This window comes from Terrapene carolina, unplaced genomic scaffold (genome assembly GCF_002925995.2).
Source record: "Terrapene carolina triunguis isolate 2854851 unplaced genomic scaffold, T_m_triunguis-2.0 Scaffold67, whole genome shotgun sequence".
In the NCBI taxonomy this organism is placed as follows: domain Eukaryota; kingdom Metazoa; phylum Chordata; order Testudines; family Emydidae; genus Terrapene; species Terrapene triunguis.
In genome coordinates, this window is record NW_020664418.1 from 30,357,396 (window position 1) to 30,370,722 (window position 13,327).

The 13,327-nt window shown below is 40.2% G+C and overlaps 1 protein-coding gene across 3 annotated transcripts in view; it reads right to left on the bottom strand.

The window, feature by feature from the left end:
• The window catches only part of SCG3 (secretogranin III), a 44,550-nt gene that overhangs the window by 7,726 nt on the left and 23,497 nt on the right, over nt 1-13,327 (bottom strand). For 2 of the 3 annotated variants that reach the window (XM_024199804.3, XM_024199812.3), the window contains exons 9-10: nt 4,171-4,254; nt 3,123-3,251 (exon numbers count right to left, since the gene is read on the bottom strand). In XM_024199804.3, coding sequence (XP_024055572.1) covers nt 3,123-3,251; nt 4,171-4,254 — 213 coding nt within the window. The remainder of the gene's footprint in view (nt 1-3,122; nt 3,252-4,170; nt 4,255-13,327) is intronic. The other variant, XM_024199821.3, reaches the window with a different exon arrangement.

Here is a 13,327-nt window from a genome sequence, read left to right on the forward strand (position 1 = left end):
AGACATCCCACCACTAGCTAGGGTACCTTGCCTCAGATTGTTAAATTATTCTGCAAAATTTGGCCCAAACTAGATACTTCCTCCATAGACATCCCACCACTAGCTAGGGTACCTTGCCTCAGATTGTTAAATTCTATTCTGCAGTTGTGGACTTCTCACTGCTACTGGATGCTCAAATAGCCACAGCAGCAAAAATACCCACTTCTCTCTGTGACTGGCTATAAAAGTGCCCCCCATCCTACTGGGTGCCAAACTAGGCATGGTGACTCATGAACTGTGACCTCTAGGCTTGATTATTGCAACTCGTTATGTCTAGCAATGAAACCACATATGCTGAAAAAGCTCCAAGCGATACAAATTACAGCAGCTGTCAGCTTGGCAAGCAGGTTGTCATGAACATATCATCCTGGTTCATCACCGTCTGTACTGGTTCATCAGTGAACATAGAATCCATTTCAATGATTCTGCTCTGATATTCGAAGTCCTCCATAAGACTGACCTCAGTTACCTAACAAATCACCCGTCTCTGCAATCACAACCTCCCATGACAGCTACCTTCTACTGGAACAATGAAACTGTTGACCATTGAGGAGGCGTGTGAGTGTAAGAGACAGACTGTCCATGGGAGATGTAACTAGACTATAGAACTCACCTCAGCAACAGATACAAATGACCCAGGAGCTTGCCACTCTCATAGCTAAATGCAGAACACATGCAAAACTTAGCTTTCCCTCAGTAAGTCCTACACACACACACACACACGCAAACCACCACCCCCCAAAAAATCCTATGAAGGAATCAAAGTATTTTTCCTACAAGCTGCAAGGGAAGAAATGTATACAGAGAAATTGTTGCTGTTCTATTTAAGTACTTGGGAGGGGTTGAAACATAATAGTGATGGGCACTATGGAAATGCCTTGACACAAGAGGTTTAGCTAAAAGTACATTTGTGTGGATTTTGGGCCATTCCATGTCTGAAATACACACTGGCAAGACATGCTGTTTTCTGTGGATTTGCTGTGTGGTATGCCAGCCGAGTTGGGTTTTTTCCACTTACTATGGATTTCTGTGGAAAGAGTAGCTTATGGTCAGGCTAACCTGACATTTCATGCAACATTAAATGCTGTGTTGAGGCAGCTGGCAGGATAACCTGTATCAATGCTCTGTTTCCTCTTTGAGCTGCTAATTTGCTGCCAGAACATAAAGTTCTGCATAACTTTGAAAAGGCAATTGCTTATGCGGACAATAGTTGTTAAAAGCACCCTCACTGTCTAGCAGTGGGCCGTCCAAATTGCTTCATTCTGTAGAACAGACAACTCACTGCCTTTCAATATCAGCTTCTCATAACACAGATTGGAGAAATCAATATGCTCAGTCCAGAATACTGAATGCACCGATGATCTTAGGTCACTAAAACGTCACAGATGCAAAGAAGCAATATCTCACTGCACTAGTGTATTAAAATGCATTTGATCTGATTCCTAATGTAGGCTATAGATTCTGTAATAAAGGATTATGGCCACAATTCAGTTAGGCACTTGGATCTGTGTATTTAAAATCAGGCACATGCTTAAGTACCTTTCTGAATCAAGGCCTATGTGCAGAGGTTTAGGAATAGTATGAAACAAAATAAAATACATTTTAGGAGACAAAATGAGAAAATAGTACTGTTGCTAGTGGCATCCTTTGAGATAGGTTCATATTTAGTAGATAATGTTTTCACCCCTCAGCTCATAGAGAGCCGAGAAGCGATACACTAGCTGCATACACAACTACATTAATGAGTTATCTTCACTCAGCCATTGGGATTGCTAAAGAATCATTTTAAGAATAATTCATAAAATGGTAATTAACCAATTTAATAAATTAATTGATACTTTTTTGCAGATAATGGACTAAATTAATGATATTTTGACCTTACAGATGTCAGCAAGCAAGCCTCTTTAAGGAGGCTGTTAATCACTCCAGTATGAATTTCTTTCATTCACGCCCAAAAACCTTAAATTGCAAAGGGTTAAAAATCTTAGAAAAGAAAAAATACTATTTTAAACACATATTGTCTTATTTTCATAATTTAAAAATAAGCATTTCTGGTTCTTTTCTGAGCACCTTTGGGATTCAAAACAGATCAAGGGCCCAATCCTGCTCTCGCATTGGACTCAACAATATAACTCCTATTGACTCCACTGTACATGGCTGCACTATCCATGCTCTTTAAAATACATTTTAAACAAAAGAATTGGCACCGAGAAACTTCTCAGGGCTGAGAGACCGTCTTCCTCTGCTTTACATGGAGCCAACCATGTCTAGTGCTTAAACAAGTACTAAATGATAATATATATGTGACTATACTGCATTCACATTTAAGGGATCTCTTCTTCCCTCAATGTGTACGTGTATCTGATTTACCTTACCCAGAATTATGCTCTTGCGTAAAGAGGCTGCTGATATTCCATTTCAGTCACTATCATTCCAGGCTGTTTAGAGGATTGGTGGCAGGGAATACAGACTGCTGGATTTAAGCCAAAGTGCTAAATTAGAATTGTCATTACTCAGTACCAGCTTATCTGAAAGGCCTGAGCAATTCCAATCAGTTTAGGGGTCAAAGAATATATAAAGAAAGAGAACTTCACAGTGCAGAGAAGAGCTAGGCGGGAATTCACTAGCTTGGGTTGAAATTCATGAAGGTCTGCCGCCCAGCAGTGTTGGGTGCATTTCGGAAGAGTAGGTCACATATGCATGAATGGAATTGTATTAATATTAGGGCGTGTTGAAAATTTCCCATCAATGGGAAATTGTTTTTTGATTAAATGAAAATGTTTATGAAAAATGTCTGCGTTCAATGGAAAATTTTGATTGTTCATCAAAACACCATGCACGCGACCAGCATGTCAGCTCAGAAAATGAGAGTTCAGACCCAAGAGTTGAATAGGAATTGGTCCCATGTCCGCACAGAGTGCTAAACACAGGACCAATGGGCTTGTCTCATTACAAAATTATTCCAGTGGTGGTATTATGCTGTATCCACACACCTGTGCCACTCTGCTGTGTATGTAATCCACTGCTAGCCTGACCAGGAAAAATATCCAGTCATTCGGTGTACAGGCTAATAGCAAGAGTACCTTTTGGTTCTTCATTGTTTCCTGCTGTATTTTGTTCTTCCACTTTTGTGGAATCCTTCAATGTTTCATATTGTTTTTCCATTTTAGCTGCTTCTTCCTTTGTACTGTCTGCCTCTTCATTGCTCTTATCTAAAGAAGTTGCAATCAGAACATTCCCTTACTTTTGTACCATACGTACCATAAGTGTTTTGAAATCACATCATTCATTGCTAAACATTAGCATGTTCTTTTGGGAAGTTCGAAGACTTTGACTATTGATTCGGAAAGAAACTCATAGAAGCCTGAAAATGGTGCATCTCTAACGGTCATCTCCTGCCTTGGTCACTGAAAATGCCTACCTTTTCTCTTGCAAACACTACTTCAAGTCAGTCAATTAAGATATACACCTCTACCCCGATATAACGTGACCCAATATAACACAAATTCGGATATAACGCGGTAAAGCAGCGCTCCAGGGGGGCGGGGCTGCGTGCTCCGGAGGATCAAAGCAAATTCGATATAACGCGGTTTCACCTAGAACGTGGTAAGATTTTTTGGCTCCCGAGGACAGCATTATATCGGGGTAGAGGTGTAATAATATACATTCCCTAAGGGCTGATTTCAAAGTTCATGGAAGATTATAGGAGTTTCTCCATTGACTTCAATGGGCTTTAGATCAGGCCACACAATCCACAGAATGGGGCCTGTCTTTATTTTTTTCTTGTATTGCAGTGAGTACAAAGAAATAAAACCCATCGAAGTCTAGGGCCAGGTCCTCCAAAGCATTACACAAGGGTTGTCCTTGCATATGGGTAATACTCACTGAAGTAAGGATCGTCCCCAGTGGAATAAGGACACTCGTGAATAAACATTTGGCGGTTTTGGCAATTATGTGACAACTGCTCCCTTCCAGCAGACACGATAGTTACAGCCCTACACTTTGCAGGCTCAGATCCTTAAATTACCAGTCTGACACCTAGTTACATTAGTTTACTTATAACTAAATAGATTGAACAACAATGTGTTATTAAATAGTGATTGCAAGGAGATAAAGGAATAGAGTAAATACCTGCTAGTAGCTTGTTTTTGGTGCTGGTCAGGGGGCTTTCAAGTTTACTTTTTGTCTGCAGAGCTATCATTGCATCCAAGTTTTCTGGAAAATGAAAAAAACCTAGTTACTCTCATACTGAAAATGATAGTGCCCAGATTACCCACGTGTGCAAGAACACGGATAAATTGCCTGTCGAAAACAAAAGGGTTACGCAAGGAATTAATCATTCTTGTCACCGAAGATATAATGTAAACTGTAAAGGCAACTGATTACCAAGTAACAGAATAGCTATTTGGCTACAGAGAACTTTGAATATTTTACAGTTAGAAAATATGCTACAGCACGATAATATGGGCACCAAATAATACCAATATGCATAAAAGACAGCATGAGACTGTAGATCTATTCAAATTAGAGTATTTAAATCATCCAGACTCTTCTTCTTCCAATTTGATTCAGTGAATGAGCTGACAAAAATAAAGACCACATTGTACCTACCAACTGCTTGCCTTGTGGTGTAAGGAATGGATGTGTGCAATTACAAACATTATCTCAATCAAAGCTGCAAGCAGCATGTTTCTTTTTCCTGGAAGGAGAATATTCCCCTGAACAGTTTCTCTGACAAGTGCTTTTATAGTCTAGGTGGGAAATTAGTCCAGTAAAAAGGTTTTATGTGATATTTAAAGTGGAATCAACTTTTAGAAAGTTGACTAGATTAAAACAGCATTTGTACAAGTGCCTCAGAAAACAAACATTTATTAAAAACTTAGCAGACTATGGTGACTTTACGCAGCCCTAGGAGACTGTAGAACAATGCTTTCTAGTACTTTAGGGCTAACTCTTGTATCCTACAAAATCAAAGCAGAATTTGGCTCTTAGAAGGAAAAACATTAACAACTCAGATATGATCAGTACATACTAGTACAAGGAAAACAAAACCCATTAGATATTGTGTTTAATTACACACATGCAAATGCAGATTATCATGTAATTAGTTATGCTTTCTCATTTATATTGTGGCATTAGTCTAGAATTTGCTTGTTCTTTCAGCAACCTTTTAAAAGTACAATTGAACATCAATCCACAATTCTATACTTAAGAAGATAAGAATGGCCCTACTGGGTCAGACCAAAGGTCCATCAAGCCCAGTATTCTGTCTTCCGACAGTGGCCAGTGCCAGGTGCCCCACAGGGAATGAACAGAACAGGTAATCATCAAGTGATCCATCCCCTGTCGCTCATTCCCAGCTTCTGACAAACAGAGGCTAGGGACACCATTCCTGCCCATCCTGGCTAATAGCGCTTGATGGACCTATCCTCCATGAATTTATCTAGTTCTTTTTTGAACCCTGTTATGGTCTTGGCCTTCACAACATCCTCTGGCAAGGAGTTCCACAGGTTGACTGTGTGTTGTATGAAGAAATACTTCTTTTTATTTGTTTTAAACCTGCTGCCTATTAATTTCATTTGGTGACCCCTAGTTCTTGTGTTTTGAGAAGCAGTAAACAACACTTCCTTATCTACTTTCTCTACACCAGTCATGACTTTATAGACCTCAATCATATCTCCCCTTAGCCATCTCTTTTCCAAGCTGAAAAGTCCCAGTCTTATTAACCTCTCCTCATACGGAAGCTGTTCCATACCCCTAATCATTTTTGTTGCCCTTTTCTGAACCTTTTCCAATTCCAATATATCTTTTTTGAGATGGAGCGTCCACATCTGCACACAGTATTCAAGATGTGGGCGTACCATGAATTTATATAGAAGCAACATGATATTTTCTGTCCTATTATCTATCCCTTTCTTAATTATTCCCAACATTCTGTTCGCTTTTTTGACTGCCACTGCATATTGAGTGGATGTTCTCAGAGAACTATCCACAATGATTCCAAGATCTCTTTTTTGAGTGGTAACAGCTAATTTAGCTTCTAAACTTCTAAACCAACAGCTGCTCTGTGAGATTTTTGAGTGGTTTGATTCTGGGTTGCTAACTTTTCCTTTGTAGAAATAAGTGAGCCATTCATTATTAGATATGCTGACTATGGAAGAGTAGATTATTATGGGATTAGTAAAAACTTTAAATATTTTAAATCATATTTTACTTATGAGGCAATGAAGAAAACACACAGAGCTAATCATTTTACCCATCTTCTAAGAGCATATTTTTCCAAAGGAGAGATCAAAAGCACTGCACCCTAAAGGTTATATTTTAAAGAAACATATTTTACTTCACAGCAGATAACCAAGAGCAATTTTGCCCTACAGCTGGTGAGAAATATTATAATCCTGCATGGCTGATGGAGTCATCTATATTTTTATTTACATTAAATTAAAATGGTAGTTTTTTGTTCGGTGATATGTTTTGCATGATTGCAAATCTGTTTATACACAAAATTAAGTTTCTTTGTAAAAACTTTTCATTTATTATACACTTCTGTAATATGAGATTGTGACCTGGCGAGATCTGCTCAGCTAAGGAGGACTGGACTTGGTAAGCAGTTGGATGAGAGACCCACGAAGAAAAAAAAATGTGTTGTAGGAAGTCATATTGATGTCTCAGTAATCACCTACTCCATAGCTCATTGAAGTCAATGGAAAGATTCCCATTGACTTTCATAGCCTTTGAGTCAAACCCTCAGTTATTTTTCATTCTGAATCTGTACTGTGCCAGTACACCAACATGGTTTTGGGGACTACTGTGCTGCAGGAGGTAGGATCTTTTGGATGGGATGTAAAATTGAGGTCCTTGTGCTTATGTTCATTAAATTCTGGATCAATTTTAACCATGCAAATAGATTTGCTCTATACATTTCTCTTGCAGTTTCAGTTGGATAAATTATTCTAATTCACATTCTGTTTTATGCTGTTGTGAAGTATTGCCACTTTTTTTTAGGCCCTAATCCAGCAAGCCATTTAAGCATATGCTTAACTTTAAGCAAGTGAGTAGACATTTGAAATCAACGGTCTATTCAGATGCTTAAAGTTAAACATATGCTTATGTGGAATGATTGATTAGGGCCTTCCATGCTCCACCCCAGAACTGATAGCATTTTAGTGGCAGGTGAAATGATCCCTATATTATGGAGAGACCAAGAGTTCTCCACAGTTAAAGTTACAACAGGGTTCCACTGAAAGGCTGATCTTCAAACCCCTATATAAATCTGCAGATGTATATTTCTATGTTACCAAATATGAATGAGAAGGAAATTCAAAAAGATTTTTAGTTACAAACTTTAAAAAAAAATCACTTCTTTTTGAAATTTTCAGACAGTGGGATCTACATAAGCACCAAAATGCTTTAGGAGCACAAGACCCAATGGGATTTGTGCTCCTCAGTCACTTCACTGCTTATGCAATTCCCATCCACTTGCCTAACATTCTTTGTATTTTTCTATATTATCAGGGCAGTCCAATTTCAACTCAATTTATTGCTGTTAAACAATACACATTATCGTCTTGTTGAGTACTCTGTGCACAAGACAATAATGTCTATTGTTCACCAGCAATGCAAGTGTGTGTGTGTGTGTGTATATATATATATATAAAATTAGCATCGTTTATCACTAATGAATTGGGGTTCATCACTGAAATCAACACAGAACAAAACATGATGATGGAAAAAAGTTTCATCTTCAAAAGCTGATGTATAAAACTCTAGTCCTCACAAGTAGATGTGGACAATTTCTTATACATGCCCTTTCAATAGGGCAGTGGTCCCCAACCTTTTTGTGGCCAATAGCACATTCATGTTTTCAGAAGAGTGTGGCGAGCGCCAACAACTTTTCAAGGCTTATTTTGTATTTGTACATTAAATAATACGAAAAACATCATATTTAATAATACATAATATATGAATCCATAAGATAAAAAAGGTAATTTTACATGTAAAAGGTATTAATTAAGTTATTCAGCAATTACTCTTTCACCTTACCATGTGAGTTTGCTCTTTTTTATCTACCTGTAAGAAAAATTAAGGAGTTTTTACAAAATAAATATCACAAACAGTTTTCATCTTATTTATTTTAAAAAAGTAAAACATTGTTCAACAGCTGGTTCAAATATATTTATTATTCTTACTTTAACATAGATAGCCAGTTATGGTTAATTAAAAAATATTCTTTGTATTGTTACTTGTATCTGGATTTCAATAAACAAACAAACAAATATGAAAAAAAGTTAAACACAAGTTAATCATACTCGCTCATCAGCACTTAATGGAAAATAGGTATCATTAATTCACATGGTTTTTCTAATAAAGTCAGTGTGATTTTTGGCACTGCATTTCTTCAGCCAATTTTTCGTAGTTGGGAGAGTAGGATGATATTCCCGTTCGTAAGCAATCATCAAGATGGGCATCTGTAAGCCGAGATCTGTATTTTGATTTTAGGATGTTCATTGTTGAACACAGAACTTCGCATAGATAAGTGGAACCGAAATAAGATTTTATTTTGTATGCTACATTTTTTAAGGCAGGAAACTTTTTTCGGTCAACCAGATTCCAAAAGTTTTCATCTGTTGCGCAGGATTTTAGAACAATATCATTTTAAAGGTCCAAAATCTCCAGTTCCACTTCTTCTGTTCTTACTTGAATGAGACTCGCAATTGATGTAGCCATTTCTGTTACCTCTATTTGGCAAGTAAAAGGATTCACAAGAAAGGCAACTACAGGCTCAATGATGGTGAACTGTTGAAATCTCTTTTCAAATTGTTCCAGAAGTGTTTGAATGTGGATAACAAATGGTAATGGGTTAAAATCACTGTCACACACCATTTTCTTCATATGTGGGAAATGTACGAGAGACTTCGTCTTCGTATGTGACATCCACAAGATCAGTTTTGCTTTGAATGATTTTACAGAACCTATCATTTGAGCCACATGTTTGTCTTTTCCCTGGAGCTCAAGATTTAAAATGTTCAATTTGTCAGTGATGTCACAAGAAAAGCCAAGTCCATTAACCAGTTGGAGTCTTCTAGTTGCTCGAAGTTCTAATTTGTGGACTTCAGAAATTCTTTGACCTCTTCAATTAGGCTTAAAAAACGTGCAAGAACTTTACCTTTGCTCAGCCATCGTACTTCTGTGTGCAAGATAAGATAAGATTGTTTATCATCAACATCTTCCAACAGGGCCTTAAAAAATTGGTGTTGCAAAGGTTTCACTCGAATAGAGTTAATTATTTTAATAACGACATTCATGACGTGTTGAAAAGAAATAACTTTGACGCACAAAGCTTCTTGGTGGATAATGCAAGGATAAGACAAAGTTCGGAAAAGATTCATTCTTCTTGCAGAGTGCAATGAATCCATTGGCGCTGCCCATGATTGCTGGTGCCCCATCAGTGGTGATTGCAGACAGCTTGTGTAGTGGCATACTAATTGATGTTGCGTATGATTTGAATAAATTATAGATGTCTTCACCCTTTCATAGGCAATACTTTTAGTAACTCTTCTTTTACGGTGAAGTCACTAAATACCATCCTCACCATAACTGCCAACTGCGCTGTATCCGATACATCTGTCGACTCACCAAACTGCAGTGAAAAATCAGTCACATATTTCCAAGTCATCCTTTAGCTGAGTTTGCATGTCGCTTGAAATTGCACGTATCCTCCTCGTAACTGTGTTGTCTGATAACTGCAAGCCTTGTATTGCCGACAAAATCTCACGCTTGTTAGAAAATCCTTGAAACAGTCAATCAGCACCAGTCAAAAATGCTTCCTTCAACAATTCACCATCTTGAAAGGGGTTTTTCTTCTTTGCGAGCGGATGAGCAATTTTAAAGGAAGCAATAGTAGCACTTTTAGACTTTACCACTTGTCTAGTGAAAACAGATTGCTGGGCAGATAGAAGAAAATTAATCAACTCAAATCAACTCAGATTTAAGTGGATGGCTAATGTCAAAAGAGCCATGATTAGTTTGGAAATGGCGTTCGACATTATGTTTTTTCGGCACTGCAACAGTACCACCGCACAATAAGCAAACACATTTCCCTTTATTTTCAATAAAACAATAGGATTCTTCCCACTCTGCGTTGAAATAATACGTACGTTGTCTTTTATTTGAACCACTCATTTTGGGGCAAAATGTTAAAAAAATAATAAATCGCAAAGCACGAGAAAACAGCAGTATCAGTGCAGCGGAAGAATACTCACAAAATATACAGAAACACGGGTCACTGACATCCCACTGCGTGCGCAGGCGCAAGCAGAAAAAAAAGAGCGGCGATACACGAGTGACGAGAGGTTGGAACCAACAGCACGCGCATGAGACAGCCTACATCTGCACTACCATGATACTACTAAATCTGCTAGGTCATTCCGGCGAACGAAAATGAGACCAGTTTGCGCTGGGCAGCGCGGAGAGAAGCCGGAGAGAAGTCGTGGCCCCGCGCCTGCCGGGGACAGAGAACATCTGTCCCTGGCAGGCGCGGGGCCGCGGCACTACTTTTCACACCTTGTCACTAGGCGGGCGCACATAAATGCCCTGGTGGGTGCCATGGCGCCTGCGGGCACTGCGTTGGGGACCACTGCAATAGGGAGTCCTTTTTACAGGCAAAACTTTGAAGCTGCCTAGTTAGCTGCATGGCATGTTAACATTCATATAAACATTTAGCAAACTACTGTATTTTCAGTTTCATATATTAGGAGTTAGCTGTGCAAGCCATTCATGGGGATTGCAATGACACGTTCTCACACACAACAGTGATATGATTACCCAAGAGGCCAGATTCTTATTAAACAGGATTGGTTGCTTCCTTTTTTCAAAATTAATTTCCACTCCCCCCCAACAGTTTTCATTTTTTCAAAGCACTTGTGTTTCCATCAGATGTGGATGGATCACGGTTGAATACTGTTTGCTTTGAGTTACATTAATGGCGTGAGTCATCTTCAGAAATGACATGTGCAGGGCCAGTAGCTAAGCAACTGAATGTCCTATTTGGTGGTCTAACAAGATCTGATGACTTTTCTAGTCTGGTTACCCTAGCAACCTATTTGTTACAGAGTAAGAATTCATAAAGGTGTTGACCTTTTGTCAGCCTGGCCACCTCTTTGTAATGGTACTAATCAAGGCAACAAAACAAGAGCTAAGGAGCTAATGGATGTGACCCAGGTTAGTAAAACAGCTATCCCAAGGGCAATAGGCTTTGAGAATGTTATTAGCTACCATGAAGGCATTGTTGTCTAATGGTTAGCTCCAGAAACCAGACATCAAACAGATCTGGTTTCTACTCCCAGCTCTGCCACTAGCTTACTCTACATCAACGTACTGGCAACTATCAGCACAAACTCTTATGCTGAAGCTTGCTACAGTATGTAAAACTGATTTCTTTACCTGTAGTTAAGATTGCTATCAGGTGCCATGATCATCACATTCTGTTTAAAAACCCAGCATTTCTATGCTGCATAGGAACAACACAACAGAACAAGTCTTTTTGCAGAAGTGTTGTTTAATACCATAAATTTTTGTCATCAGTCAACTTTTAAATTAAGTTGACAAGTGAACAAGGTTAGAATGTGAAAGTGCCTCCTAGGCACAGGTTGATTATGCAAAGAAATTATATCTTTCCAGGAAATGTTACAAACCCCCAGAAATCATCATGAAAAGATAGATCTGTGTCCACAGGGAGAGAAGTATCCGCTTTCGATTATTATTAATTCAGCTAAACATTAGCATGGCAGATTACTCACTGCCCACTAACAAGCCCATAGCCATTTAAGTAATAATAATTGGCTCTTACCCAACAATTTCAAAATGGTTTATGACAATAGATTAGTATTACTATCCCATTTTACAAATGGGAAACTGAGGCAGAGAGGTGTAAGACTAAACAAACTGAATGCAGAGTTTGGCCCTTAATCAGCTTCACATCGGTCTCATCCCATCAAAAGGGGTTATATGAACTACTAGTAGCTAGAGATGGGCCTCCAGCACCAAACTAGAGGTGGGTTGCAGTCATGGAATGGAGACACCACTGGTTTTGCTGATGGATGATTCACTCTTACCCAAAGACAGGAGAAAGATGTCTACTAGATCTCTCTGTGGCATTGGTTATCACTGATCATTGTCCTTCCTCAGAAGGAAGCACTAAAATGGCCCAAATCCTTCCTCTAGGGATACTGCAGAGAGCTGTGATAGTGATAGGTAACTGCCCCTCTGCCTCCAGAGAACTCACCTCTGGAGTGTCGAGTCTCTCCTCCATCCTATTTAACATCCACTCCAAGTTAACAAGAGCAATCATAAGGCACCATGGTCTCAAATGGCAGCAACATTCAGACAACATCCAGCTCTACATCTTTATTACTTCTGCCACAAGGAGCACCATTTCCAACTGTTCCATTGACCAGCCATGATCAGCACCTGGATGTAAGCAAGCCGGCTGAAGGTGAACTCGCACAAGACAGAGGTGGTGGTAGGAAGAGGGAGACACTTTGAACATATAGCAACTATTATCACATCATTTTCTACCAAGGGAGTCTGCCTCCATATCATCAGCTCAGACCACATCCTTTAGGTCCTTCTAGACTCCCCATTGCTATGTTGTTTGTTTGTTTGTTCCCCAGGACCCCGAAAGGGGTAAGCATCCAAAGGGACTCGGCCGGAGAGCTGAGACTCCATCCCCTTCAAAGTGCTACAGCCACTTGAGTGACCAGATCTGGAGTTAGTGTATAACCTATCAACACCCCAAGGGGGCACTGGTGAAGGACCAGAACCCTGACAGTCTGCCACTGGCTAGGAGGCTGAGGCCTATACTGTTTGTTGTATGAAGCTCTAGCTGTGCTGCTCCATTCCTTTGTGACATCCAGGCCATACATAGGCATAAACACACAAACATCCACAGAACTGGCCCAAGCTACCTAAGAGAACGCCACTCTTTCCATTATAATAACCTCCCCTGACCAGGGCCGGCTCCAGGCACCAGGCACCCAAGCTGGTGCTTGGGGCGGCACCTGGAGGGGGGCGGCGCGGCGCTCTGGCCACCGGGGAGAGCGGGGCCACAGCCGGGCTCGCCGCCCTCCCCCCGGCGCCCTGGCCGCCCCCCCCGCCCTCGCCCCGGCCGCCGGGGGGAGAGCCGAGCGCTCTGGCCGCCGGGGGCGGGGGGAGAGCCGAGCCCCAGCCGGGGCTCGCGGCCCTGCCCCCGGCGCTCTGGCCGCCGGGGTCGGGGGGAGAGCCGAGCCCC